The 25,258-nt window shown below is 45.2% G+C and overlaps 1 protein-coding gene across 1 annotated transcript in view; it reads left to right on the top strand.

The window, feature by feature from the left end:
- Hsd17b2 (hydroxysteroid 17-beta dehydrogenase 2) overlaps positions 1–17,924 on the top strand; it is a 62,725-nt gene extending 44,801 nt beyond the window's left edge. Inside the window, exons 3-5 of the mRNA XM_052166907.1 lie at positions 720–905; positions 12,030–12,167; positions 17,584–17,924. Of these exons, the coding sequence (XP_052022867.1) occupies positions 720–905; positions 12,030–12,167; positions 17,584–17,924 (665 nt within the window). The remainder of the gene's footprint in view (positions 1–719; positions 906–12,029; positions 12,168–17,583) is intronic.
- The last annotated feature ends 7,334 nt before the right edge of the window (positions 17,925–25,258 follow it).

Here is a 25,258-nt window from a genome sequence, read left to right as displayed (position 1 = left end):
GGAATGCTATGACTCTATGACTCTCATCCCACGGTCCCTGTTGTTTCCATAAATAGTGACTCCCCAGCTTTCTTCCTATAGGAAAGGGCTACTAGGTAAAGGGAGGCCTGGGCTGGCAGGTCATCTCCATGAGTAATGGAGGCTGCAGCCAAGTCTGATGATCTAGATGCAGTCGATACCATCTACATGGTAGAAGGGAAGAATAAACTTCTATTAGATGTCCTCTGACCTGGACATGCACACTGGGGCATGCGTGCTCTTCTCTCCCACACAGAATAAACAAACTTTAAAATACGGGATCTCCAAAATCATTGTTTAATATTATGTGTATTTGTTCTCCTCGGGTTGCTTCTCTGTGGGGGTGGTTTGAGTATGTAGGAAGAGACCATCTGGGCAGTGGTGGCGCACACCTTTAATCCCAGCACTTAGGAGGCAGAGGCAGGTGAATTTCTGAGTTCAAGGACAGCCTGGTCGACAGAGTGAGTTCCAGGATAGCCAGGGCTACACAGAGAAACCCTGTCTCAAACCAAACCAAACCAAACCAAACCAAACCAAAAAATGGAAGAAACCAAGTTTGGAAAGTTTGAATTTTACCTGAAATCTACTTTTCAAAGAGTGCTGGTGGCTCCAGAACTCAGCGTGTGAAACTATCCACGTGCTCTAGTTTCTCCCATCCTCACAGCTGTTTTTGTTTTGTTGGTTTTTTTGTTTGTCCCCAGGACTATGGGCCGTGGTCAACAATGCTGGGGTTTTACATTTCCCAATCGATGCGGAACTCCTTCCCATGACCTTCTTCAGAAAATGCATGGCCGTGAACTTCTTCGGAGCAGTTGAGGTCACCAAGGCGTTTCTGCCTCTGCTTAGAAAGTCCAAGGGCAGGCTGGTGAATGTCAGCAGCATGGGAGGTGAGTCAGCCTGTTGGCACACGGTCACCGGGCACCCGTCGCAAGACGTGCATAGCATTCTTTGCGGGCTGCACAAGAGAGCAAAGCACACAAAAGCAGGGCTGGGTCACAGTGAGTCAGCGTGTGAATTCAGAGTCAGCTGGCCTTTCTCTCCTTTCAAATTCTCTCATGCGAAAGCACTTCTCCACTTTCTGCTAATTACCATGTTCATCACTGGAGATTTTCCAACACGTAGCACAGTTCACGGTACAGGTCCCTCAGTGCTGCAGGAAGCCTGTCTTTGGCCTTCTCTGAGTGTAACGCACTGCTAATTCCTCTAAGCTGAAAGAGTGAAGAACACCATGTCTCTCTGGTTGCTCTGTGTGCACCCTGAGCACTCTGAGTCTGTCTGCTAGGGTTGGCTGTGATGTTGTCCTTGCCTTTGTTGGTTGAGTCCAAGATGTGCCAACAACCTGGCTATCTCATTTCGACAAGCAAAGGCCTCTGGCGGAGCCGTCACACCTTACCCTCTCCAGTAGACATCTTCACCTAGGAGTTCCCCAGGCCTACCTCAGCTTTGGAAGACCTCCTGGAGTTCTTTCTCAGGTTTTCGCATGGATGAGAAGGAAATCTAAGGGGACTGGGCTCTGGACTCCTAGCTCCCTCATTCTGAGAGGGATATTAGTCTCCCTAGTAGATAAGATGGTTCTAAATCAAGTTAGTAAAAAGAAAAGGTCCAGTTAGGTTTCTGGTATTGGTGTGTGTGTGTGTATTTACTCATGCCTATGTGTGTATACTTGCACACATGTGTACAAATAGAGGCTGAAGGCATTTTTCCACCTTTTTGAGGGGTGGGCAATAGGATCTGTCACTGAACCTGGGCTCACTGATTTAGCTAGACTGGCCAGCTAGCTAACAAACTCTTAGGATCTTTTTTGCCTTCACCTTCCTAGCCCTAAGGGATACCCCATCACTCCTTACCACTTTCTAAGTTGAGGAGACTGGGTTTGAACTCAGCTCCTCATGCTTGCACAGTGAACCCTTTCACAGCTAAGTCATTTTCCCAGCCACACCCAGCAGGCAACACTTTACCTTTGTATTCATTCTGAACCTGGCCTAATTTATCCTGGCAAACACGTTGGAAACCTCACCCCTCCCACTTCCAGGGTGCCCTCTGTGCTACTGACGTGGCTGATTGTTGCCCTCTCCTTGGCACACTGACGGGCCTGCTTTTCTCTTTCCGGTCTCCATCCTTGCTTCAGGCAATCCCTTCGTTCATAAGGGTGTAAGCACTCTCTGATACAGCATAGGTGCAGTAGACCTAGTACCTGGCAGGAAGTAGCATCAATAAATAGGAGAACAAATACAGTTGGGCCTTGGGATGCTCACCCAGATCCTTGCACCAGAGAGGTTGAGGGAGGAGGATAGTGAGGTCCCCTGGAACTTAATTGCCTCTCCAGGCAGCTTGGTACCATAATGGTTCAAAATCAAAACAAGGACCCGGGGAGGTGGGCTTAGTCTGTCAAATGCTTGTCTTACAGTCATGAAGATGTAAGGTCAATCCTCAGAACCTACGTGAAAGAGCCAGGTGTGGTGTCATTGCCCTTATAACCCCAGCACTGGGGAGGGGACAGATGGAGCCTGGGGTCTGTTGGGCAGCTAGCACACTCTACTTGATAAGTTCCAGGCCAGGGAGAAACCCTGTCTTTTGCGCGCACGCACACACACATACACACACACACACACACACACACACACGAGTTATTCATCTGAGGAATGACACTTGAGGTTGCCCTCTGGCCTCCATATACGTGTGCACCCAAGGGTACCTGCCAACGCAGGAAAATGCATACACACATGCGCTCATACACACATACACACAAAGCAAAAACAAAACAAAATCCCAACTTATGAATGAGTAAAAATGAAGATTGGATGAGGCAGCTAAAAAATTTGCAATGGGAACCGAGGAGGATGGCTCAGTGGTTACGGGCCTTCACTGCTCTTGGAGAGGGCTAAAGTTCAGTTCCAGCACCCATGTAGGGCAGCTCATACTCAGCTGTAACTCCAGCTCCAGGAGTATCTGACACTCCCTTCTGGCCTTCATGAGCATGAGACTCAGGTCCAGGTATCCATATACCTGTACATAATTTAAAATCTTTTAAAAGAAAGAACTCACCCCCTCCCCAGGCTGCTCTCCTGTGTGCCTTCTGCTTAGCTTTCACACCCTGGTGGCCAGAAGTTCTTACTGTCTTCAAAGCTTCCCACAGTGTTCAGATGAAGACTACCTTGCTCCCATTCCCAACCTCCAGATGCGTGGAGTTGCACCTCGCTTTACCACTGCATTTTCTTAGGATCTGTACCAGGTCCTTGTGTTTGAAATCAAACGGACGGTGGGCCTCCCAAGCTTGCCTTCCTAACATCTGTCTGTTCTGATGGCCTTTCACATTTCCAAGCACAGAGTCCAGTTGGTTTTATTCCTCCTTGAGCCTCCACCAACTGTATGAAGTATTCCTTCTTCAAGTCTGGCTTTGAAGGTTGTGTCTCAGGGAAACTCTAGAAAGAAGCACATTTGTAGGACACATCTGTAGTACCCAGGAGATGGTACAAAGGTCATATGGTAGTGTCAGGAAACCAGGCATAGAGGCATAAACATATGGCTGGGCCGGGTGGGGGCTGTAAGAAGATAGAAATGTAGCTTCCCAAAGACCCATCTCCTTTTATATTAATTTGCAAAGGCTGCAGAACTAAAGTGTGGCTGAAACTGGGTGACTTAGACAGTAGAGGTTTTTTTTCCTACTATTCTGAAAGTTGAAGACAAAGGTGTCTGGAATATTTTCTCCTAAGGTCTCTTAGCTTTCAAGGCCCCTTTGTGATCCTCCTACCTCCTCCTCCTTCAGCAAATCCTATGGGTGGCCTGAGTCACCACAACCACCTTAAGGGCCCCTTTGTGATGTGCCCTTTTAATTCATTCCTGTCTGTGTCTCTTCTTAGGTGGAGGCCCATCACACAAAGTCAGGGCCCTATTTCATCCTAATAGTCTCTGTTAGTGCCCCCACAACATGGAAAGCGATAGGTTCAGCATCTGGTGTCTTCCTGTTAAGGGCACAACATTTCATCCATCATGTATTGATAAAGAACAAAAGAATTCAGCAGAAGCTACAAAGAGAAAGGAATGAATGCCTGGGACCCTCGTGCAGAATTTTGTGATGTAATAAAAAAGCTATTTTGAGGAAACAGCCCATTCTATAAAGTCTGCATTTGTATCTTCAGAAGCCACGTGAGAAGCCAGCACGTACCCAGAATCCTAGCACAGGAGAGATACAGACAGGCTATGCTACCTGAAGCTCATTGGCTAGTCATCCTAGATGAATGAGCGCGCCTCAGATTCAAGAAGACCCTGTCTAAAAGAGTAAGGTCCTCGAGGAGAAAGTGAGGAAGATGCTTAGTGCTGAGCTCTGGCTTACATAAGTACACACGCTTATGTGGGGAGCTGGGGAGGTTTCCCAGTGGTTAGAGCACTTACTGCTCTTGCTCGAGACCTGGATCCACATGATGGGTCACAACCTCCTGTAACTCCAGCTTCGGGGGAGTTGATACCTTTTTCTCATCTCTGTAGGTTTCTGCATGTATGAGGTACACAGAAATTCACATAGGCGTGTACATATATAAGTAAATAAAAGCTATTCTTTTCTTAAAAAAAAAAAAAGAAAGAAAAGTGAAGGGGTTTGCAACCCCATAGGAAGAACAACAATATCAACCAACCAGTCTCCCCATAGCTCCCAGGCACTAAGCCACCAACCAAGGAGGACACATGGCTCCGGCTGCATATGTAGCAGAGGATGGCCTTGTCAGGCATCAATGGGAGGAGAGGTCCTTGGTCCTATGAAGGTTCAATAGATGCCCCAGTGTAGGGGAATTGAGGGTGGGGAGGCAGGAGCGGGTGGGTGCGTGGAGGAACACCCTCATAGGAGCAGGGGGAGAGGGGATGGGATAGGGGGTTTCCAGGAGACAGGGAAACCGGGTAAGGGGATAATACTTGAAATGTAAATAAGTTAAGATAAAAAGAAAAGTGTAACCCTTAATCTATACATTCAGGGGAGTCACCAACTTGACGGAGCTCCTGGAAAAAGTGATAGAAAAGTTATCTTGGAAAGGTCTGTTACTACTGCTTTCTTGTTTTGAAGCAGTGGTGGGGAGGGAGGACTAGGCAGCCAGTCACTAACATCTGCTCTCCAAAAGAGATCCTGGCTGTCAGGATGTGGAGTCTGCAGTCTCTGTTACCTTTGCGGATCTCTCTACAAACCAGGAAGAGTTGAGCTGGAAGGCAGGAAGTCACTTCAAATCTTCTGTGGCTGCAGGAGTAAGTGCACTAAGGAGACCAGTGCTACCCTGAGGAGGCCACTGCTCTGATGAGCAAAGTGAGTCATCTCCCACAGACATTGCCTAGGTTGGGGCTGGTTTGTTATAGCAGCAAACGGAAGCTCATACACCCGGCTTGACATGGGTAGCAGATCAAACACATCTAGGCCCGGCACTGCCTCTTCACACAAAAGATACATCTTTACTTCCTACCAAAATGGTGGATACACTCATCTCTCCCACACAAGATTACCTCTTTAACTCTAATCCCAGCAAGGCAGTTGGATCAATATTTAACCAAGTATTTAAAGAATTGGGAAAGATCTGTAATTGTCCAGGGGGTATCTAAAAGCTTTTCCCGGCCAGTTTTCTTCTTAGGAACCCAGAGTAAATATTTGTACATGGCTGCACAGTGTCCGAGACTGAGAACGACTGAGAACATCCCTTTTGGGAATGGACTCAGGCTTCAGGGATCCTGAGACAGGCAGGCTCTGAACCTTGGTCTTCTGTTACCAGCTCACTGCACCTAAACGGTCTGAGCAATGTCTTGGGCAGTATCTTCTGTTAGCTTCACCTCTCAGCTACATGCCTAACATTCTTTTTGCAGTAACAAATGTGCCTTATGGTCTTGGTTTAGCTCTCGCTGCGGGAGAATCTTTATTAGTTTCGCTCAATGTTCCATACCATGCCAACCCTAAACCTTATTTTCCAAATTGAAAGTTCAGCCCTCCTACTTTTATGCAGTCTGGCTATCTATGAAAATATCTCTTTATTTTTTAACCTATTAACTCACCTTATTCTTATTTTAAATTGTGTGTATGTGGGGCAGGACATGTGTTCCTGTGGTAATCTTGTGGTCAAAGGACAACTTTGGGGAGACAAGTCTATCCTTCCACCAAGGGGGTTCCAGGGATTGAACTCAGGTCCTCAGTCTTGGAGGCAAACCTCTCTACCTGCTGAACCATCTCAGCAGCTCATTACTCAATCTTTACACATTGCTGAATTAATGACTAGTTCTTTAATTATCCCTCAAAGTGGAAGCCAGTCGTAGACAAGGTATTTTCAACACTTAGTGGAAAGATGATGGAGAGGGATAGTCTCATACACAAACCTTCTTTAAAGCAAACCCCCTTCAGATAGCTCTCAGCTTTTCCAAGTAGTCTCAGTGGCGACCATGTTACCTCTGGTCAGCTTCCTTCCCTGACTTCTCTGCCTTCCAAATCTTGACTCTTCCCTTCTTGGATTCCTGTGTTCTCCTTTACAGACACTTCCAGAATGCTCCTTTCACTGATCCTTAGCTGTTAAATAATCTGAGAACCTCAAAAGGTTCAGCCTTCCTTAGGAGGCAAGAATAAGCAGAGGAGGAAAGACTGATGGGTCACACCGTCGGCCATATTGATTTCCTGCCTGTGCCCTTACAAACAGACTGAAGAAGCTCTCAGCTTCCCTAACCTCCCATCTCTCCTTTCTTCACTCACCCTCCTCTTCACTAATTCCCTCCCTGACTCTTTCCTCTCTCCTTGGGTATTTCCTTCTGCCCTAGGCCCCTGATTCATGATGGCTGTATAGCAAGTTATCAAGCATTTCCTCCCTGTCAAAAGCTGGAAGTTAGAAAGTTGGGGTCTATTCCACTTCTTAGTTGAGTGATACTCCTAGAACCCCCAAGTCCAGGTCAAAGTTTCTCCCTATAGAATAAAAGGGGATGGGTGGACTAAGCACAGGCCCACTCTGGGCATACTCCCCTGTAGTAGCCTATCCCAGCAAGAGAATTGGATCAATATTTAACCAAGTATTTAAAGAATTGGGAAAGATCTGTAATTGTCTTTAAGAGACAATTAAGGAGAAATCTAAAAGCATTTTTTTACGGCTAGTTTTCTTTTTAGGAAATCAAAGTAAATATTTGTACACGGCTACACAGTGTCTGTGACAGAGAACAACTGAGAACATTCTTTTTTGGACAGAGACTCAGGCAGGCTCTGAACCTTGCTCCTTTGTTATCAGCTGGTGACGAAGGGCAGGCTGCTCCTGCATCTCTGCTTTTAGTATCAGCTGCTGCATGGAGATGACGGAGAACCTGGATGGTCTCAAAGACACTCAGATGTGTACGCAAGGTATCCGCTCCTTCTGATCCCTTGACACTTGGAACAGGAGGATATGCTAGTATTGTTCAGAGTTTGGAAACACCTGTGTCCTTGAATCCTTACTAATAGCGATACCCGTCTCCTCTTGGTGACAAATCCTAGTGCTCTGTCACCCATCCATATGGTGGCTAAACTTGTTTAGGGGACATTTGCCGCCCCCCCCCCCATTTTGTTTTCTCTTTATAGAATGGGGAGGATTCACAAACACCCAGGTCTCTGAGTCTCACATTCCTCCTGAGACAGGAATTGGGAAGGCATCTTGGTTAATACCCCACCAAAAGCAAGTAAGGCAGTATCGATATACACATGTAGACCCCTTTCCACAGAATGAAGGACAAATGTGCTCTATTGTATAGGGTATAGAAAATGCAGTGCCCCATTCCTGGGCCCTGATCAAAGCTAAAATGAAGAAAATAAACAAATGTTGGTGAGGAAGTGGAGGAATCCTCATCCCCTCCAGGTGGGAACTGAAACTGGGGCAGTTGCTGTGGAAACCATGAACCAGTCCCTCGGCAAGTTAAACACAGAACACCAGGAGGCCCTGCAGTTCTATTCCTAGGTAGATGCTGAAAAGAATAGCAAATGATGGCTCAAGTAGCTGTGAACGGCTGCACTGCTCACAGGAGCAGAAGGGGAAACAACCCAACCATGGATCACAGGCGTGGTGTACAACAGACACAGAACATTAACAAGGTAGTGAACTATTGATTCCTATCAGCACCGCGTGGATGAGCCTTGAAAGCATCATACGCTGTAGGTAGGCCTTGGAACATCAACACTGCAATTTTGAGACAGAAGCCAGACATGGAAGGCTTTGTGTGATTCAATTTCTGTGAACTGTCTGCAATCGGGGAATTCTTGGAGCCGGCAAATAGAACTGGGGGTTGACAGAGGAATGACGGGCTAATAGGTACAACCCTTCCTTCTGAGAGACTGGTCTAACAGATGAAAGTGATGGATCAAGACATTGAGTGGTTTCAATGATGGAGGCCAACAGCTGAATGGACTAAATGCTACAGAATCCTATAAAGTATTCATTATATGCCAACTTTGCATTATACAATATGGTGTTCATGTTGTGTGCTTTATCACAATAACAGATTTTCTGGGTCCCACCCCCATATTTCTGCCTTAATGCATCTAGACTCAGACCTAAGAACTTGGCAGTTCTTTTTTTTTTTTTTTAAGATTTATTTATTATTATATCTAAGTATACTGTAACTGTCTTCAGACACACCAGAAGAGGGCCTCAGATCTCATTACGGATGGTTGTGAGCTACCACGTGATTGCTGGTACTTGAACTCAGGACCTTTGGAAGAGCAGTCAGTGCTCTTAACCACTGAGAACAAGGCGCTGGACTTTGATTTTAGTTTTGTTACCTTAGCAGCTAATCAGAGTCTCAAAGACCTTCAAACGATGAGGAGACCATCAAGTGCTGTTTGAGGTTTCTGCTGAGATTCGGCAGTGAGATCAGCAAACCTGACTCTCCTGAGCGCAAGGGTAGGGCTTGTGGTTCAGTGTGGGAAAGTGGGCCAGAGGACTCTTCTCCCAGAGTCAATTTCAGGCCCATCTTGATTGAATGAGAAGCTACGGAGAGACGGGAAAGATGTCATGGTGCTCTCCTGGGATTAGGTCTGGGTAGCTCAGCTAGGAGACTGCCAGGGTGTGAAAGGGTCACAGAGACCTTGGAGCCTTTCTCCTGTAGTCACTGGGAAAGGCTGCTGCGTTCTGCCCCCTGCTGTGTTACAGGGAAATGTATTTGAAAAGTTTCCTCTCTCCCTTAATCCCCTTATAAACACACCTTAGCTTCTAGCTAAAAAGGGGAGGGCAAGATCCTGGGGCCCGGGAGATGGCACAGTAGTTAAGAGCAACTTTTGCTCTTGCAGAGGACCCAAGTTAGGGTCCCAGTACCTATACTGGACAGCGGTATCTCACCGCTGCCTGTAACCCCCAGTTCAGGGTGACTGTCTGGCCTTTATGAGCTCAAGGACTCGTGTGCACATGCCTGTGATAGCACACAGACACACATGCATAATTAAAAACACCAAAACTAATCAAGACTGACCAGTAGGGCCTTAGGACACTTTACTAACTTACCAACAGCATCGGGCAAGAGCAACTTCAGCCTATTTGTAGAGAGGGGCAAATTCACATTCTCAGTTTATTTACTTGCTGAGCAGGGGACCCAGGACAGGATACAAGTGGGTCACAGAGGCAGTGAGGATGAGAAACTGGCTCAGTTGCAAGCATGAGTACCTGAGTTTGAATCCACATAAAAGCCAAGGTGACAGTGGGCGGTGGCCCCAGCGCTGGGGTATTACTGGCTAGCCAATCAGTAAACTCAGGGTAAGAAGAGGGTATCAGATTCCCGGGGACTGTAGCTGCAGGCAGTCATGAACAACTGTCTAACCTAGGTGCTGGGAACTGAACTCAGACTCTTTCACAGTACTACGTGTTCCAAACAGCTGAGTCATCTCTTCAGACTTGAGGTTCGATATCTAAATTTTGGGGAGCACAACTAAGTCTGTCACTCTTCCATCTTGCATGTGACCAGTGATAGGTTTCTCTCACGATAGACCAGTTTGCATGTTTTAGAATTCACAGTCATAACAAAGAGTGCACACTCAATTTTGCTTGGCACCCTCCCTCACTATAATTACTCTGAGACCTCTCTGTGGCTACACATACTAAGTTCATGTCTTTTAGTGGCTGAGTTGTAGTCTCCTGTATAAATACATCAGTTTAGGCATTTGCCAAATGGATCTTTTTTGGCCAGGTTGGCCATTTGACCTTCTATAATGCTAAATGTCATGTTCCGGTTCCCATTTTCCTGGGTGTGTTGTCACACTTAGTGCTATAAGACTTGGGTGTTTTCATTCCCCCACGGTGCCATTTTCCCACCTAGAACATACCTGGATCAGCTTCCTATAACAAACCGAGGGACTTAAAAGCAGAAGTGTATTCTTCTTTCATGGTTCCGAGGGCCGAGGGCACAAGTCAAAATGAAAGACTTAGTAGGTCTGCATTTTCTGAAGTCTCAGGAGGAGAGTTGAATCTCATTGCTTCCATTTTTTGCTGGGCTTCTCCCAGCAGACCCCAAACCTGTGTGCACTGGCTGGTTTTGTGTGTCCACTTGACACAGGCTGGAGTTTTCATAAAGGAGTTTCAGTTGGGAAAGTGCCTCCACTGTAGAGATCCAGTGCCTACACTGGAAGAGATCCAGCTGTAAGGCATTTTCTCAATTAGGGATCAAGGTGGGAGGGCCCCTGTGAGTGGTGCCATCCCTGGGCTGGTAGTCTTGGGTAAAAAGCAAGCCAGTAAGAAACATCCCTCCATGGCCTCTGCATCAGCTCCTGCTTCCAATCTTGACTTCCTTTAGTGATGAACAGCAATGCAGAAGTGTAAGCTGAATAAACCCTTTCCTCCCCAACTTGCTTCTTGGTCATGACGTTTGTGCAGGAATAGAAACCCTGACTAAGACACTGTGCCTCTGCCCTCACATAGCCTTTCCTTCTGTGCCTCTTGTGTCCCATCTTTTGCTTTCTTATACAAACACCCCTATGTGGACTTAGGGGCCCGTTCCATTCCATTTATTTGTTATTTGTTCATTGTTACTTATTTGTGTGTACATGTGTATGAGGTGTGGATACATGCTCATATGCGTGTGTATATCTGTGTACAGGTGCATAAGGAGGCTAGAGGTTGACGTCAGGGCGCCTCTTGGGTCATACTCTACCTTCTTCTTTGGAGTCGGGGTCTTTCACAGAACCTGGAGCTAATCAGCCCCACTAGGCTGGCTAGCCCATGAGTTTTAGAAAGCCGCTTCTCTCTGCTTCTCCAGTGCTGGGATTATAGACATGCACCATCTCGCCTGGATTTGACATGTGTGCTGGGGATCAGAATTCAGGTTCCCATGCTTGCATGGTAAGCTATCCACCAACGAAGCCAGCTCTCCAGCTTCTTAAAGCTCAGTTCTAGTCTGACACCCTTGCCTAGTGATCACAGCATCTTAGTCACATCTTCGGGGCCCTTTACTCCAAAGATATAACTCACACTTTCATATTTTTGCCGAGACTCCCTTGTAAAGCTCTCTTCTTGCCCTGCAGCCCGGCCCATCTTAAGGCTCAATGTACTAAGCTAAATGTGACATAGGCAGGGCAATGAATATTTGTTCCCTCACAGGGATTAAGATATTTCTCATGTTCTTTTCAGAAATGTTCCATAGTGGTATATGTTGCTCCTTGCTGCAACTAGTATTGAGTCTAATTTGATGGATATTGCCATGGTGGGCTGAAGGGTGGACCCCATCCAACCATCCAAAATGATACAGTAGGTAGAACTTCAGAATGAACATTACTAAAGCTGAAGGCTGTGAGTTGGTGGGTAGATGCTGTCATCCTCACACCAATCACATTCCATTTAGAAATAAATACCTCTATGCCATAGAACCCTGGAAGGCCCATGACTTCATAACCAACCAACAATGTGCGCTCACCTCGATTTGGCAGGACCTTTGATACCTCTGCCTGACCTGGTCACTGTTGGCATCAGTTCCTTGTATACAGTTAGATACTTTAAATATTTATTGGATGAATGAATGAAAATATCAAACTCTATTTTTTTCTCCTATTCTTCCCATAGGCGTGGTTCCATTTCAAATGTTATCAGCTTACGGCTCCACAAAGGCGGCTATAACCATGTTCTCATCAATCCTCAGACAGGAGCTTGCTAAATGGGGAGTCAAAGTTGTTACCATCCAACCTGGAGGCTTCAAAACAAGTAGGTATCCGAGCCCAAGAGCTCTGTAACAGTCACTCTGAGAGGGATTCATCTTGATCGGTTATGATGCCACTGAGCCCTCCAGGGTTGTCAGAGATGAATACACCCAGGCATTGGGAGGGAAAGCACATTTGATTCAGTATGAGCTAAGTTCGAAGCTGACCATGTTGAGTGTTTTAAATAGTTTATTTTCAATTTTTTTATTTATTCATGTCAACACATGTCTGTTTGTGTGTGTGCATGCACATGTGTGCAGGTGCATGGGGGAGGCCAGAAGAAGATGTTGGGTTCCCTGGAGCTGAAATGATAGGCAGTTGTAATCCACCCTATGTCAGTGCTAGGGACTGAACTCCGGCCCTCTGCAAAAGCAACAAGAACTCTTAACTGCAGAGCAATCCATCTCTCTAGCCTCAACTTGGATGTTTAAATGGGGCTGAGGGAATGGGGAGAGCAAGTCTCCACCATGTCAGACAAACACAGAAGTAATAAGGATTGATCAGTGTGGAGGGGGAGACTTAGGACTCCACCCCTGGACAGAAGCTGAGAGTCAGGTCTGGTCCTTCTGGAAGATTCCTCAAAGGAACAAGCTCCTAAGTCGTTGAGTTGCAGGGGATACGTATACATACACCTGAACAATCTTTTGAGTGATTTCCCCAATTAAGAGAGATCAGGAACCACCATCATGGGTGTGTTTGTTGGGACAATAGTGAGTTCTCCAGGCAGTGGTGAGCCTTCTTAAACAAGTCCTCAGAAGGGCTCATGTCTTTCAAAAATAGGGGCTGATACTGCTAATGTTAAGGTAGAGTATGGTCAACCTCTTCATGCAGGAGTTTGGAGAGAGTTGCTATTCACTCGGTGGGAAGGTGGGCTTCATCTAACCTTTAAGAGTAAGTGCTGGGTTCTTCTGTTGATGCCTCCTTTCTCAGCTTCCTTCCTGGAAAAGGAAGAGAGAGGGCTCAGACATTGGAAACAAGCAGAGGGCATGTTGAGTACAAACCTAGGACCCTTGATGCCCCCTCAGAACATGAACTTCCTCACAATCGCTTCCCCTATGCCTAAGATGTATTTGTTTTGTGGCAGCACAGCTCAGAAATGACCCCAATGGACTCTCACGGATTTTCCTGAGCCAACTAATTAACCCCACTTCCAATATGGCGTCCATTAGCATCTTGCTAATGTTCATTTAGACTTAAGAGATTGTTCTTAAACAAATAGAACTTAGATCAACAAAGAAACTATCACCTCAAGACCCTTCCCCTTCTCCAAAAGGTACCTAGCTCCTCCTGTCCTATAATGGCCATGTGTTGGCTTTTCTTTGAAGGATTAAGTCCAGTTATCCATCCTCAGACAGAAGTTTGGCTTCACTGGCTTGGAGGATTAATGTGTGTATCCCTATTGTTGTCTAGATCCTTCTGTCCAACATCATAATTTTCCAAGTCATCTATGTTGAGTGAAGTTCATTGTGCACATGCAACTGTGTGTGTGTGTGTCTGTGTGTGTGTGTGGTGTATTGTACAATGAGCAACTCAACATTGGTGAACTCAGCATTTCCATCTTCTTAAAATGTCATCATTCTGTTGGGAATCTTGTCTAGTCTTTATTAAATATATACAGGGCAGGGTTAATTGACACGTTCCAGGTGAGAGCAGTGAGGCAAGATGGGTAATGTGTCCCAGCACAGGCTCTGGGCACACGGAAATGAGGAGGAGTCTGAGGACAGATCTCCAGTGCCTCCATCTGTGTCTGTCTTCCATACCAGGCTATCTCCTTTCATAGTTGATAACTGATGAGCTCCCGGAAGGCAGGGAGCCAGAGAGCTGTGGGTAGTCTAGAGGATTATGCCTGGTGTTCTTATTTAATTGAAGGTGGGAACAAGAAAGGAACTTACGAAGAAACTGGTATGGAGCTTCTGGAAACAGTCAAGGACACTGATCATGTTTTTTTTTATAATCTCCTACAATAAAAATAGCCAAGGAGTTGCATGCCTAGCATGTATTAAACACACTCATTTCCTATACTGTTTTACTCAGTTCTCATCTACGAAGGGGACAATGGAATATCTCCTTATTTTTCTTATAGTGAGAAAAATTACAGCTGCAGAGCTGATATAAAGCAAAGATGGACTTTTGATGCAGGGTGGATTGACAGCATGTGGTTCCACAGTGCCGGGGGATGGATGGGTGATGTATGCCTAATGTAATAGGTGGTGGTTGACAAAAGGCTGCTGGCTTTGTCACCCAGAGGAGGTGGGGTCAGGGGCTCTAAACAGTGTTTTCTCAAATGTGGTTAGTCCAGGAAGAGGTGGGAGAGATGGATCTGTGGGGAAGGCCATTTGATGCCAAGCCTGGTGACTTAAGTTCTGACCCCAGAACCCCCACATGGTAGAAAAAGAGAAGTAATTCTGCAAGTTGTCTTCTGGTGTACACATAAGCATTTTAGCACAAGAGCCACCCCCATCACATATACAACACTCAGATAGATAGATAGATAGATAGATAGATAGATGATAGATGATAGATAGTCAGACATACTATCCTTATCTATATAACATTCAGATAGATAGATAGATAGATAGATACATACATACATACATACATACATACATAGAAACATAGATACATACATAGATACTTAGATACATAGATACATACATAGATACATAGAAACATAGATACATACATAGATACTTAGATACATAGATACATACATAGATACATAGGAACATAGATACATACATAGATACATAGACAAATAATCCCCACCCTACATACAACATTCAGATAGATAGATAGATAGATACATACATACATACATACATATATACATAGATAAATACATAAATACATAGGTCATCCTCACCCCCTATATAACATATTACATTCATATACGGATTGATAAATGTAATTTTTAAAGTCAATGAAGTGAGGAGAGACAGAAGTTCTCCATCCTTTGATGTGGGTTGGAGAGATGTGTCAGAGCAGACACGACACAAACAAGAGTGTTTTGCAACCTACAGATCAATCATTGCGTAATTATTTCTCTACCTGCAGTGCTGGGCCCTCATGAAGAGAAATAGGCCCCTAGATGCTCACTAACATTCTCCCAGCATCCCTGGACTTTGGGGGTTTAATACTTTATACAGGCGCTTCACACACTAGCAAATGAAGGTGCATCCCACTGCCAGCCAGCTAGTAGGGCAGAGTGTGAGGGTCCGTGGTGATTGAGGGGTAATTTGATAGTAGCTATTCAAATAAAAAAACATGCTCATGCTTTTTAACCAGCTGTCTGCACTTTGGAGACATTGCAAAAATAAAGCTTAATATATGTCGTGAGTTTGTGGACTTCAGCATTGCCGCAGCAAAACCCAGCAAGGGCTGACTGGCGGTGCTGCAGAGGGAAATGGCTGTCTATAGGCTGCTCAAAGGGAAGTCTACTGCTCAGCTGCAAACCGCAGCTCAGATCTACAGCCCTTGACCAGGAAAATGCAGAATACAACTGTTTGTTGTTGTTGTTCCTTCTTGGTAAAAGAAACTGTAGGCTTCTGTATGCATAAGTATATGAATTAGAAGGAATTGCAGAGAGGCACGCAGAACTGTTAGTCACATCAAAGAAGACTGATTTTAAAGATGCTCACATCTCGTTACTCACTTATAAAATAAGCAGGCATTGCTGCCGTGTTTTAAAGCAAATATATTTTATTTAATTTCATGTAACGAGCAAGCATGTTAAGATATATTTCTATCTAATTGTGTCATTAACATAATAAAATTTAAACATGTATTGAAATTATATTAAAAACATATTTAATGTTTAAAATTACACACATAAGATATTTTAAGCTGCATACTAAATTTTCAAAACAGAAGTAGGTACTGTTTGTATATTTAGTAAGTTATATGTGCATGCTGTGTATATGTATTTACATATTTATGTACACAGAATAGATCATATATCAGCTACTGCATTGTAGACATTATGTTTTACACATATAATTACCATCAAAAGACATGTGCTAGAATGCTCCAATCAACCATGTCTGTAAGAGCTGCAAACAAAAAAACAAGACAAAGTTTTATTGTAATATGTTTTAGCTAGAAGTTTTGGCAATATTTTTGCAATGTAAAGCTATATAATAAAAAGAATAGGCATTTCACATGTGGATGCACCACACATACACACACATATACACACCACATACTGCACACACACACATGCATATATATATATGTATATATATACTTACACACAGAGAGACACACACATACACCACACACATATATACACACACACATTACACACAGAGAGACACACACATACACCACACACACACACACAAGTGTGTGTGTGTGTGTGTGTATATAGAGACACATACACCACACACACATATACATACACATTACACACACAGAGACATACACATATACCACACACACATGTACCACATACATGTACACACATATGTACACACACAATAATAAGCAAAAGAGCTGACACTAGAGAGTTTTGTAGACTGAACCTGCCCTTAGTGAGGACAGTGGCACTTGAGAGGGGTCTAAGAGGGGACCTTGAAGAGAGCACTGCTCTCCTTTTGGACTGATTGCTCACTAGCTGGGCTATTTATTTATTCAGTTTGTGGAAATTCCAGCCATCCATCTTTATCCATATTTAGGTTTAAAAGATTTATTTTATGTGTGCATATGTGTGCCCAAGTGTTGGCATGTGCACCCACACATGTCTATGTGCCTGTGGAGATCAGGAGAGGGTGTCACATGTCCCAAAGATGGAGTTAGAGGCAATTGTGAGTCACCTTTGTGTGTGTGTGTGTGTGTGTGTGTGTGTCTGTCTGTCTGTCTGTCTGTACACACACACATGCACTGGGAACTAAGGGTCACCCGCAGAAGCGGGAAATGCTCTTAACCACTGGGTCATTTCCAGTGTTGCGTGCAGGTTTGGAATGCTAATCAGCGCTATTCGAAGCACTCCCTGTCAACTGAATGCACAGAGATGACCATTATGACGCATTGGTGTGTGCTTCCCTGGAGGATGCTCTGTCCCTCGCTGCCAGCATTCCTTAGTTGCCTGTAGTTCTTTGCATAGGTCTGGGGTCTCGTGGGTTTGCCCCCTCTACTCTGGCATGTCTAAGTGGTCATCCTTGAAAACATATATATGGGTAGTGCTATATGGACTCTGTAAGAAGAGGCTGTAAATCTGAAAAAGTTCAAGGAGAGGTATATGGGAGAACTTGGAGGAAAGGGGGAGAGGAAAATAATGGAAGTATATTATAATCTCAAAAAATAAAAGAAAATTGGCCTTTAAAAAGGGTCTTCACAAGCACCCATCTTCCCAGCAGCAGCTGGTTCTGATCACCTGCCTCCTGTCTCCAGCATCTGAGCCTTCCTTCCTTTCTGTGTTCCAGACATCACGGGCTCACAGGACAGTTGGGATAAAATGGAGAAGGAAATCCTGGACCACTTTTCCAAAGAGATTCAGGAGGACTACGGCCAGGATTACGTCCGCAAGCAGAAGCACATGCTCCTGGCCATGAAAGACTTATCCAACCTGGACCTCACCCCTGTGCTGCGGGATATCCACCATGCCATTTCTGCCAGGAATCCCTCTTCCTCTTATTCCCCAGGGCGAATGACTTACCCGTTCATCTGCTTTGCAGCCTATTCCCCATCCAGCTTACTGGACCATTTTATGAAAAAACATTTTCGTCCAATACAAATGCCAAGAGCTTTAAGGACAGCGCATTAGAAGAACAAAGCCCCGCCGGTGGGTAGGAAATGTCACATACTTAGGATGAAAGGGAAACGTCTTATTAAACTAACTTTCTACCTCAGATTCTTATTTTCAAATGTGTTGGTTCCCTGTGACTTAGTGGGAAGAGGACTGAAGGGTAGCAGGGAGCACCACAGAGAGGACCACTGAGACTTTGTATCACCAGAGGCACCTATCAGAGACAGGCTTGCCTCTCAGATGCTGTACATTCAGTTCTAGACCACTTCAGGACAGTTACTAATGACAAACCAAGCCTCAGGAAGTGGTCCCTTCCCCAGCATAAATATGCGTTTGTATATATGTATATATTTATACATATATGCATATATATGGTGGGAATATACATATATGTGTGTGTGTTTACATCATACTGAATTCTATTAAGTATGTACCAGCATTATGGCTCAAAAGAATCAAAGCAATCTACCCAAATAGATCATTTCTTCTTGCCCAAAGACGCTGACAGTTACTCCAGTCCTTAGCAAATGTCACCTTTCTGGTGCTGGCTAGTTTTGCTATGCACTGCTGGTCAGGGTGGGTGGCGACCTAAAGTTGGGGCTGCAGTGGCAGTTCATTTATTTATTTTTACTTTGAGATAGGTTCATGTAGCCCTTGTTGGCCTCAGAAATCACTATGTAGCCAAGAAGCCAAGAATGGCTTCAAACCCCTTATCTTTCTGCCAGTACTGCTCACATGTAGTCATCATTCCCTGCTTGAAATTGTGTGTGTGTGTGTGTGTGTGTGTGTGTGTGTGTGTGACAGAGAGAGAGACTGAGAGAAAAAGAGAGAGAAAAGAGACACACACAGAGAGACAGAGAGAAGAGTCAGAGACAGAGATACAGAGACAAGAGAGACAGAGAGACAGAGCATGTGTGTACACACGTGCATGGTGGCCAGAAGAACATACCCAGTGTTCTGCTATAGCACTCTCTGCCTTATTCCCTTGGGAAAGGTCTCTCTGTGACCTCGAGCTTGAGGTCACCGCAGCATTTTGATGTGAACTCTCGGACCTGAACTCATGGTCCCATACCTGTGCAGAGAGCGTTGTTGCCCACAGAGGCATCTCTTCCGCTCCTGCCATCTTGCAGAATAAAACAGTGGCGGGGCGTTTGTGCCGAGGCTTGCCTCTGCCTTCTGTGGTGGAGCTCTCCACCACGTGTGTTGCTGCTTCACATTTTCCTCGTCAGAGAACTGCTTTCCAAATTGGACTCTGTCTGGAGCATTTCTGCCACTGTGTTCCTCTGTTCTTCCCCGTTTCACTGTGGACACAGCATCCTCATCAGGAGTGAGTGCTGTTGAGAGAAGCCACTTCTTTTGTTTACCCACAGAAAGCAAATTCTTACTGGGTATAAACGTTTACCATTCGAGGGCAGCAACTCCGTGGGGGTCTTCAGAATCCTCTCCTAACCAAGCCTTCTTGCTATTCTGCCCTGTCTTCAGCAACTTCCCCAGGGCGTCTCAGATAGCTCAGTCATCCACTGGGCTTGGAGTCAGCCTCTTTCAGCTCCTCCCCAAGCTCCCTTGACCTCTTCGCTTGAATCACACACGTTCTCCAGAATGGAGACTTCCTTTCTAGAAAGTTCCAGGGAACCCCTATTTATAGCAGTTGTGGCCTCGAGGGATGTATCCTTATTTTAAGATGCAGTCTCGTTATGTTACCCAGGCTGGTTTCCAACTCCAAAGCTCATGGGATCAATGCTCTTGCCCCAGACTGCTGTGTAGCTGGTACTATGGCTAGCAACCACTGTGCCTTCTCCTAAACTGTAGTCATTAACCGACCACCCCCATCTTAAAATTACTCAGAATTACTCCTTAATCTAGGAACTGAGGGGCACATGGTATGTTGGCATCAGAACTTAAGCTCTTTGCAGAACTGTATGGGCCTGTAAGGCACAAGTCAGTGAGCAGTAACATCTTGAAAAAAAAAATCTTCTATTCACCATAAATAGGCAAAAAATTTTTTCTGATTCCCTCAGTAGACCTTCAAATTTCAGCCAGTCACTCAAAGTCTGCACTTTGGGATCAGAGCTGACTGGGTATCAGTGCAAACGGCACGGTGTCTAACGCACTTAGGGACTCTGTACCTGGTCATCTAGAGGCTTATGTATTATGTTTCAAAGTGTAGAGACAACTGAAGGGAGAATTTGAGCTACCATCTTGGGAAGACCAGCAACTTCTCAGGGCTCTGTTACCTATTCTTTCCAGAATTTCCCTGGGAGCTGGACAGAGAGGTTTTTCTTTAATAACAGGCTGTGTGCCATTGCTGGGCATAACTAACCTCTCTGTTTGGCACTATCCTGTGCTCTCCTCCCTGGTGGCCTGAGGTAAGAGGCTTCCATGCAGAGAAGGCTCTCTAAGTCAAAGCATTCTAGGTTTTTGCCTGAGTATGTTTTTTTTTTGTTTTTGTTTTGCTAATATTTAAATGCTTGCCAAAAAATTTCACTGATGAACTTATGATGTAAATATCTTGAATCCTGAATACCTGTAGTGAAAAGAAAAATGGGCCTAACAAGAAAAAAGGCATGGCCAATAAATGCCACTGCACTGTTAATGATGGGTGAACACACACACACACACACACACACACACACACACACGTGAACACACATGCATACATGTGCACACATGTGCACATACATACATGTATGGAAATAGAAGCATAGGGCATCATCCTACCCTCCCTGTTTAAAGGTCATGGCCTAGGTGTGAGATGGATGGATCCTGTCTTAACAACCATTCTGTTAGTCTTTTTACTGGGAATTGAGACAAGTGATATTGAGATACATCAATGGCAAATGATGGTTGATCCTCTTATTTTGTTGTTTTGGGTGTTGTTGTTGTGGTTGTTGTTGTTGGTGGTGGTGGTGGTGTGTGTGTGTGTGTATGGTGTCCCTTCTTTTGGTTTGGCTGGTGTGAGATTCCTATGTTTTCATGGATCTACTTAATCTCCATGGGTTAGAGTTTTCCTTGTAGTCCCTTCTACAAGGCTGGATTTGTGGATAGATATTGTTTAAATTCAACTTAATCACAAAACTTTTCCTTATTTTCTCCATCTACGGTGATTAAACATTTTGCTGGGAATAGTAGTCTATGCTGGCATCTGTGGTTTAAGAGTCTGCAACACCTGTGTCCAACCCCCCCCCCCCCCCATTTAAAATCTCCTTTGAGAAGTCAGGAGCAATTCTAATAGGCCTGCCTTTACATGTTAGTTGGTATTTCCTTTACAGCTCTTAGTTTTCGTTCTTTGTTCTGTATTTTAGTGTTTTGATTATTATGTCATGAGGGGCCTTTCATTTTTGGTTCAATATATTTTATGTTCTTTGTGTTTTGTGTACCTTTATAGGCACCTCCTTCTTTAGGTTAAGAAAATTTTCGTCTATAATTTTTTTGAAAATATTTTATAAACCTCTGAGCTAGTAATCTTCTCCTTCTTCTATTCCTATAGGTTTGGTCTTTTCATAGTATCCCAGATTTCCTGGATTTTTCGCATCAGGAATTTTTTAGCGTTAACATTTTCTTTGACTGATGCAGTCATTCCTTTGATCATAGTGTCAATTCTCTCTTCCACTTCCTGTATCCTGTTGGTGAAGCTTGCCTCTGTAGTTCCTGTTCAGTTCCTTTTTTTTTTTTTTTTTTATTTCCAGGACTTCCTCAGTTTCTGTTTTCTTTATTGTTTCTATTTCCATTTGCAGGTCTTGAGGAGTTAAACGCTTCTCCAACTGTTTGTATTTTCCTGGCTTTCTTTAAGGGACCTTTTCATTTCCTCTTTGAAGATCTCTGTCCTCTTCACATAGTTGGTCTTAAGGTCTATGTCTTGTGCTTCAACTGTGTTGGAATACTCAGGGCATGCTGCGGTAGAATAGCTGAACTCTAGAGGAGACATTGTCCTGTATGCTATTGATAATGTTCTTAATCTGGCGTCCAGGCATCTATCTGGGTTTGGGGTGATTACAGATCTCGGTGCTCATGCCTGGGTTTACCTTTGTTGAGTGTGTGTTTTGTTCCTTGGCTTCTGTTTCCGGTCTGGGTTTTCAGAGAGTGTGATAGCTGTGTGTTGTCTTTTTTATTGACCTGCTTGTTCTGCTGGTGTGCTCACAGGAAATGTCTGCTGGTGTTGGAGGCTGCCATGCAGACATCAATGAGGAAGGGAGGCCAGGAGGGGAGTGCTCTGAGGGATTCACAGGAGACGTGGGTGTGGGCATGGGATGCGGGGTGAGGGTGGGGGAGTGGTGGGAGGATGGGGGGGATGGAAGAATGGGGTTGGGGGGGGATATGAGACCACAGGGTTGCTGTACTGTTGCAGTGCTAGGGAGGAGCCTGAGGGACTGGGTCTTCGGGAACAGAGAGACCACAGAGCGATTTCAAAAGTCCGTTTCTAACACCCAGCCTTTCATCTTCATAAGCTCTCAGGGTAAATAGCTCCAAGGACGATACATTTCCTGAAAGATACAGCCCTGCGCTCGAGAGTGAGGGTGGGTGAATTTCCCTTTGTATGTCATCCTAGCATCCTCTCCGCTCCAATCCCCCCTCTTTCTCGTCTGCCTTTACCCTCTCCTCCCCTTCCTTCTCCTCTCTTCCCTTTCTCTCTTCTGTCCTGTTCTCTCGCCTCCACTTTTTACTCCTCCTCTTGCCATCCACCTCTGTGACGGTCCCATGTTGGGATACAGTGTGAAGGGGCCATAGGCAGACCCTAGATTCTTTTCTAGGTCTTCTTGTTTTTATTGGGAGAGTATCTCCATACTAAGTTCTCAGGTAGGTCGCCTCCCCTGCAGAGAAGACTGAAGCTTAGTCTATGCTGGCTGGAGAGCTGGGAGGGAGTGGAGCGTTTGAGGGCGCCTCAGAGAGTCTCTTAGGGGGATGTAGACACAGAACTGAGAGGCCCCTGCAGGCTTTCCTCACTGTGGGAAGAGCGCCTCTCTCTCCCACTCTGACACTCACTGAGCTTTCTTGTTAAGTGTTTGGAGTCCTGGTTGGCACTGCTCCAAGCATGATTGGTGGGAAAATAAGCAGAGCGGCATGGTGTGGTGTAGATGCTGTGGCGTTAAACAACCTTGTGAACCAATGTGTCTCCTGCAAACGCTGAAATCAAACCTTCAAGGAGAAGGTGAAGGGGCGGGGCCTTCGGCAGGTGAGGTAGTGCGCATGCGTGCCTGCATGCTCCCACCATTCCCTGCCTGCAAAGGTGAAGAAATAGACAGACATCCACACAACAGGAAGCTGGGCCTGGCAACTGGACTGTGGACTTCCCCGCCTCTAGAACAGGGAGAAATAAAGTATTGTTTAAGCCAGCCCACCTGTGATCTATCATAGCAGATGAAAGTGACTAAGACCTATAGATTTGGGTTCTAACAAGCGACACTCTCCTTGAATCCTCCCAAGGATTAAGAGCAAAGGAAGGCGTTAGCCAGCACCCTCATGCAATAGAGGCTCAATGAATGTGGGAGTGAGGTGAAGCCAGCTCTTTCCTTCTGGCCTGTATCTGACTAAGAAGGAGTCACCCGGAGGAGTCCTTTGTAGGCTGAGGTGGCACAGAGAGGAGAGTGTACATCCCTGGGTCTCCAGCCAGGGACTGGAACTGCAGGATCTCCTTGACCCACTCCCCACCACCACCACCGTGCACTGAGGACTTTGTCATAGAGACGCAGTGAAACTAACAGGTGTGACCCCTGACGAAAGACCCCATCACCTCTTTTTTTTTTTTTTCCAATATGGACAAACAAGGAAGTTGACAGGTCTCCTCTTGTTTAACTCTCTTCTGTCTTTTGTTTGGAGACTGACTGAACTCACAGTGATCCTCCCTCCTCAGCCTCCTGAGTTTTTGTTTTAAAGGTAACAACTTCTGACTTAGGTACTGGAATTGTAGTGTCAGGGAAGTGTAGTGATCTCCCTCAAAAAAAAAAAAATCATCAGTGCTGATCTGATGCAAGTCACAGCAGGGTCTTTATTAGAGCTAGATCAGGGGTCAGCTCCCGGGAGGGGAGGCTCCTCCCCCAATGCACTGCTGTCATGCAAGATGGTTTTGGTGGTTAGGGAGCCCCGAATATCTATGGGGCAAGGCTTTATAGTAAGCAGCAAGTGAGGTGTAAGTGTGCAAGCATGTAATTGGAGAGCTACTGTGGCCTTTAACATAGTTGGCTGCTGCTGGGAGTCCTATCATGAACTTAATTTCTGCTGCCCTCTGCATTGGTGATCGTTAGGCAGGGGGTGGGCTTGTAACCTGGGGAGTACAGGTTTGTTGGGAGAATCCCCTGGTCTTGTTGGGGATTAGCCTAGAGACTGGAGTTAGGCTCCTGTTTTGTTTGGGGTGGGGGGGGCAACTTGGGAACTAATGCTAGGTACCTGCCCATTAGTTTACCTGAGTTCAAACTTAGGTCAGATTCTCTACAATGGAGTGAACTAAGATTTGGCCTCACACTCAGAATCTCCTACTCAGCACCCCCCAGCCCCACATTTGTTTATTTTGCAGTTCTAAGGATTAAACGCAGGGACTCGTATGTGCTAGACAAGCATCCTGTCTCTGAACAGCATCCTCATCTCTGTGCAGGGAATTCTGCCAAACAATTCAATTGCACTTAGCAAATCGATCCTTACAGCCATCACACGGGGACTTTGCCGTTATCGGCTCCACATTTAGATAAGACGTAGGGTGTAGAAAGCTAATTTACCCAAAGTCATATGTGTGCTGTGAAGTACAGTTGAGCTGTTGAGATATTCAGTCAGTGTCAGATTGTAAAGGGATTTACAGTGTGATGCTTAACACCTCTGTGGAGCCAGCCTTCTGGAGTTGACGTTGTTGTGACATAGGTGAGTTACGAGGACCAGAGGATGTTACCTGTTTTGTGTGTATGTGTGTATGTGTGTATGTGTGTGTGTGCACGCGCGCGCGCATGTGTGCTCAGCATTTATCTGTGAAGTGTGGTATGTGTGTGTGTGTATGTGTGTGTGTATGTGTGTGTGTCTTACACACATGTGAGATCATTAATGGTGCTTATCTTGCAGCACAATCACAGTGTCAAATAACTTAATGCTATCTAAGCACTTAGAACTTACCTGAGATAATAGAATATATCATCAAGTAGTAGTATATGCATCAAGCCCCTGACACATATGCACAAGATAACCTCTGGTCATTATCATTCCTCATAGCTAATTATGGGATGGATATAAAAAGTTGCTGAGCTGTGGAGAAAGTTCCAGACTTCTTTGGGCTGCTTTGGTGGGGTGGTACCCTATTTCCTTTTAAGATGCTGGTGGGGTTCCACAGGGTCCCTAAGCTTTCTCTGACTTTGAAAGGCAACATGCTAGCTTGC

This window comes from Apodemus sylvaticus, chromosome 21, assembly GCF_947179515.1.
Source record: "Apodemus sylvaticus chromosome 21, mApoSyl1.1, whole genome shotgun sequence".
Classification (NCBI taxonomy): domain Eukaryota; kingdom Metazoa; phylum Chordata; class Mammalia; order Rodentia; family Muridae; genus Apodemus; species Apodemus sylvaticus.
The sequence above is the reverse complement of the archived record's forward strand: the minus strand, read 5'-3'. Positions and strand labels throughout refer to the sequence as shown.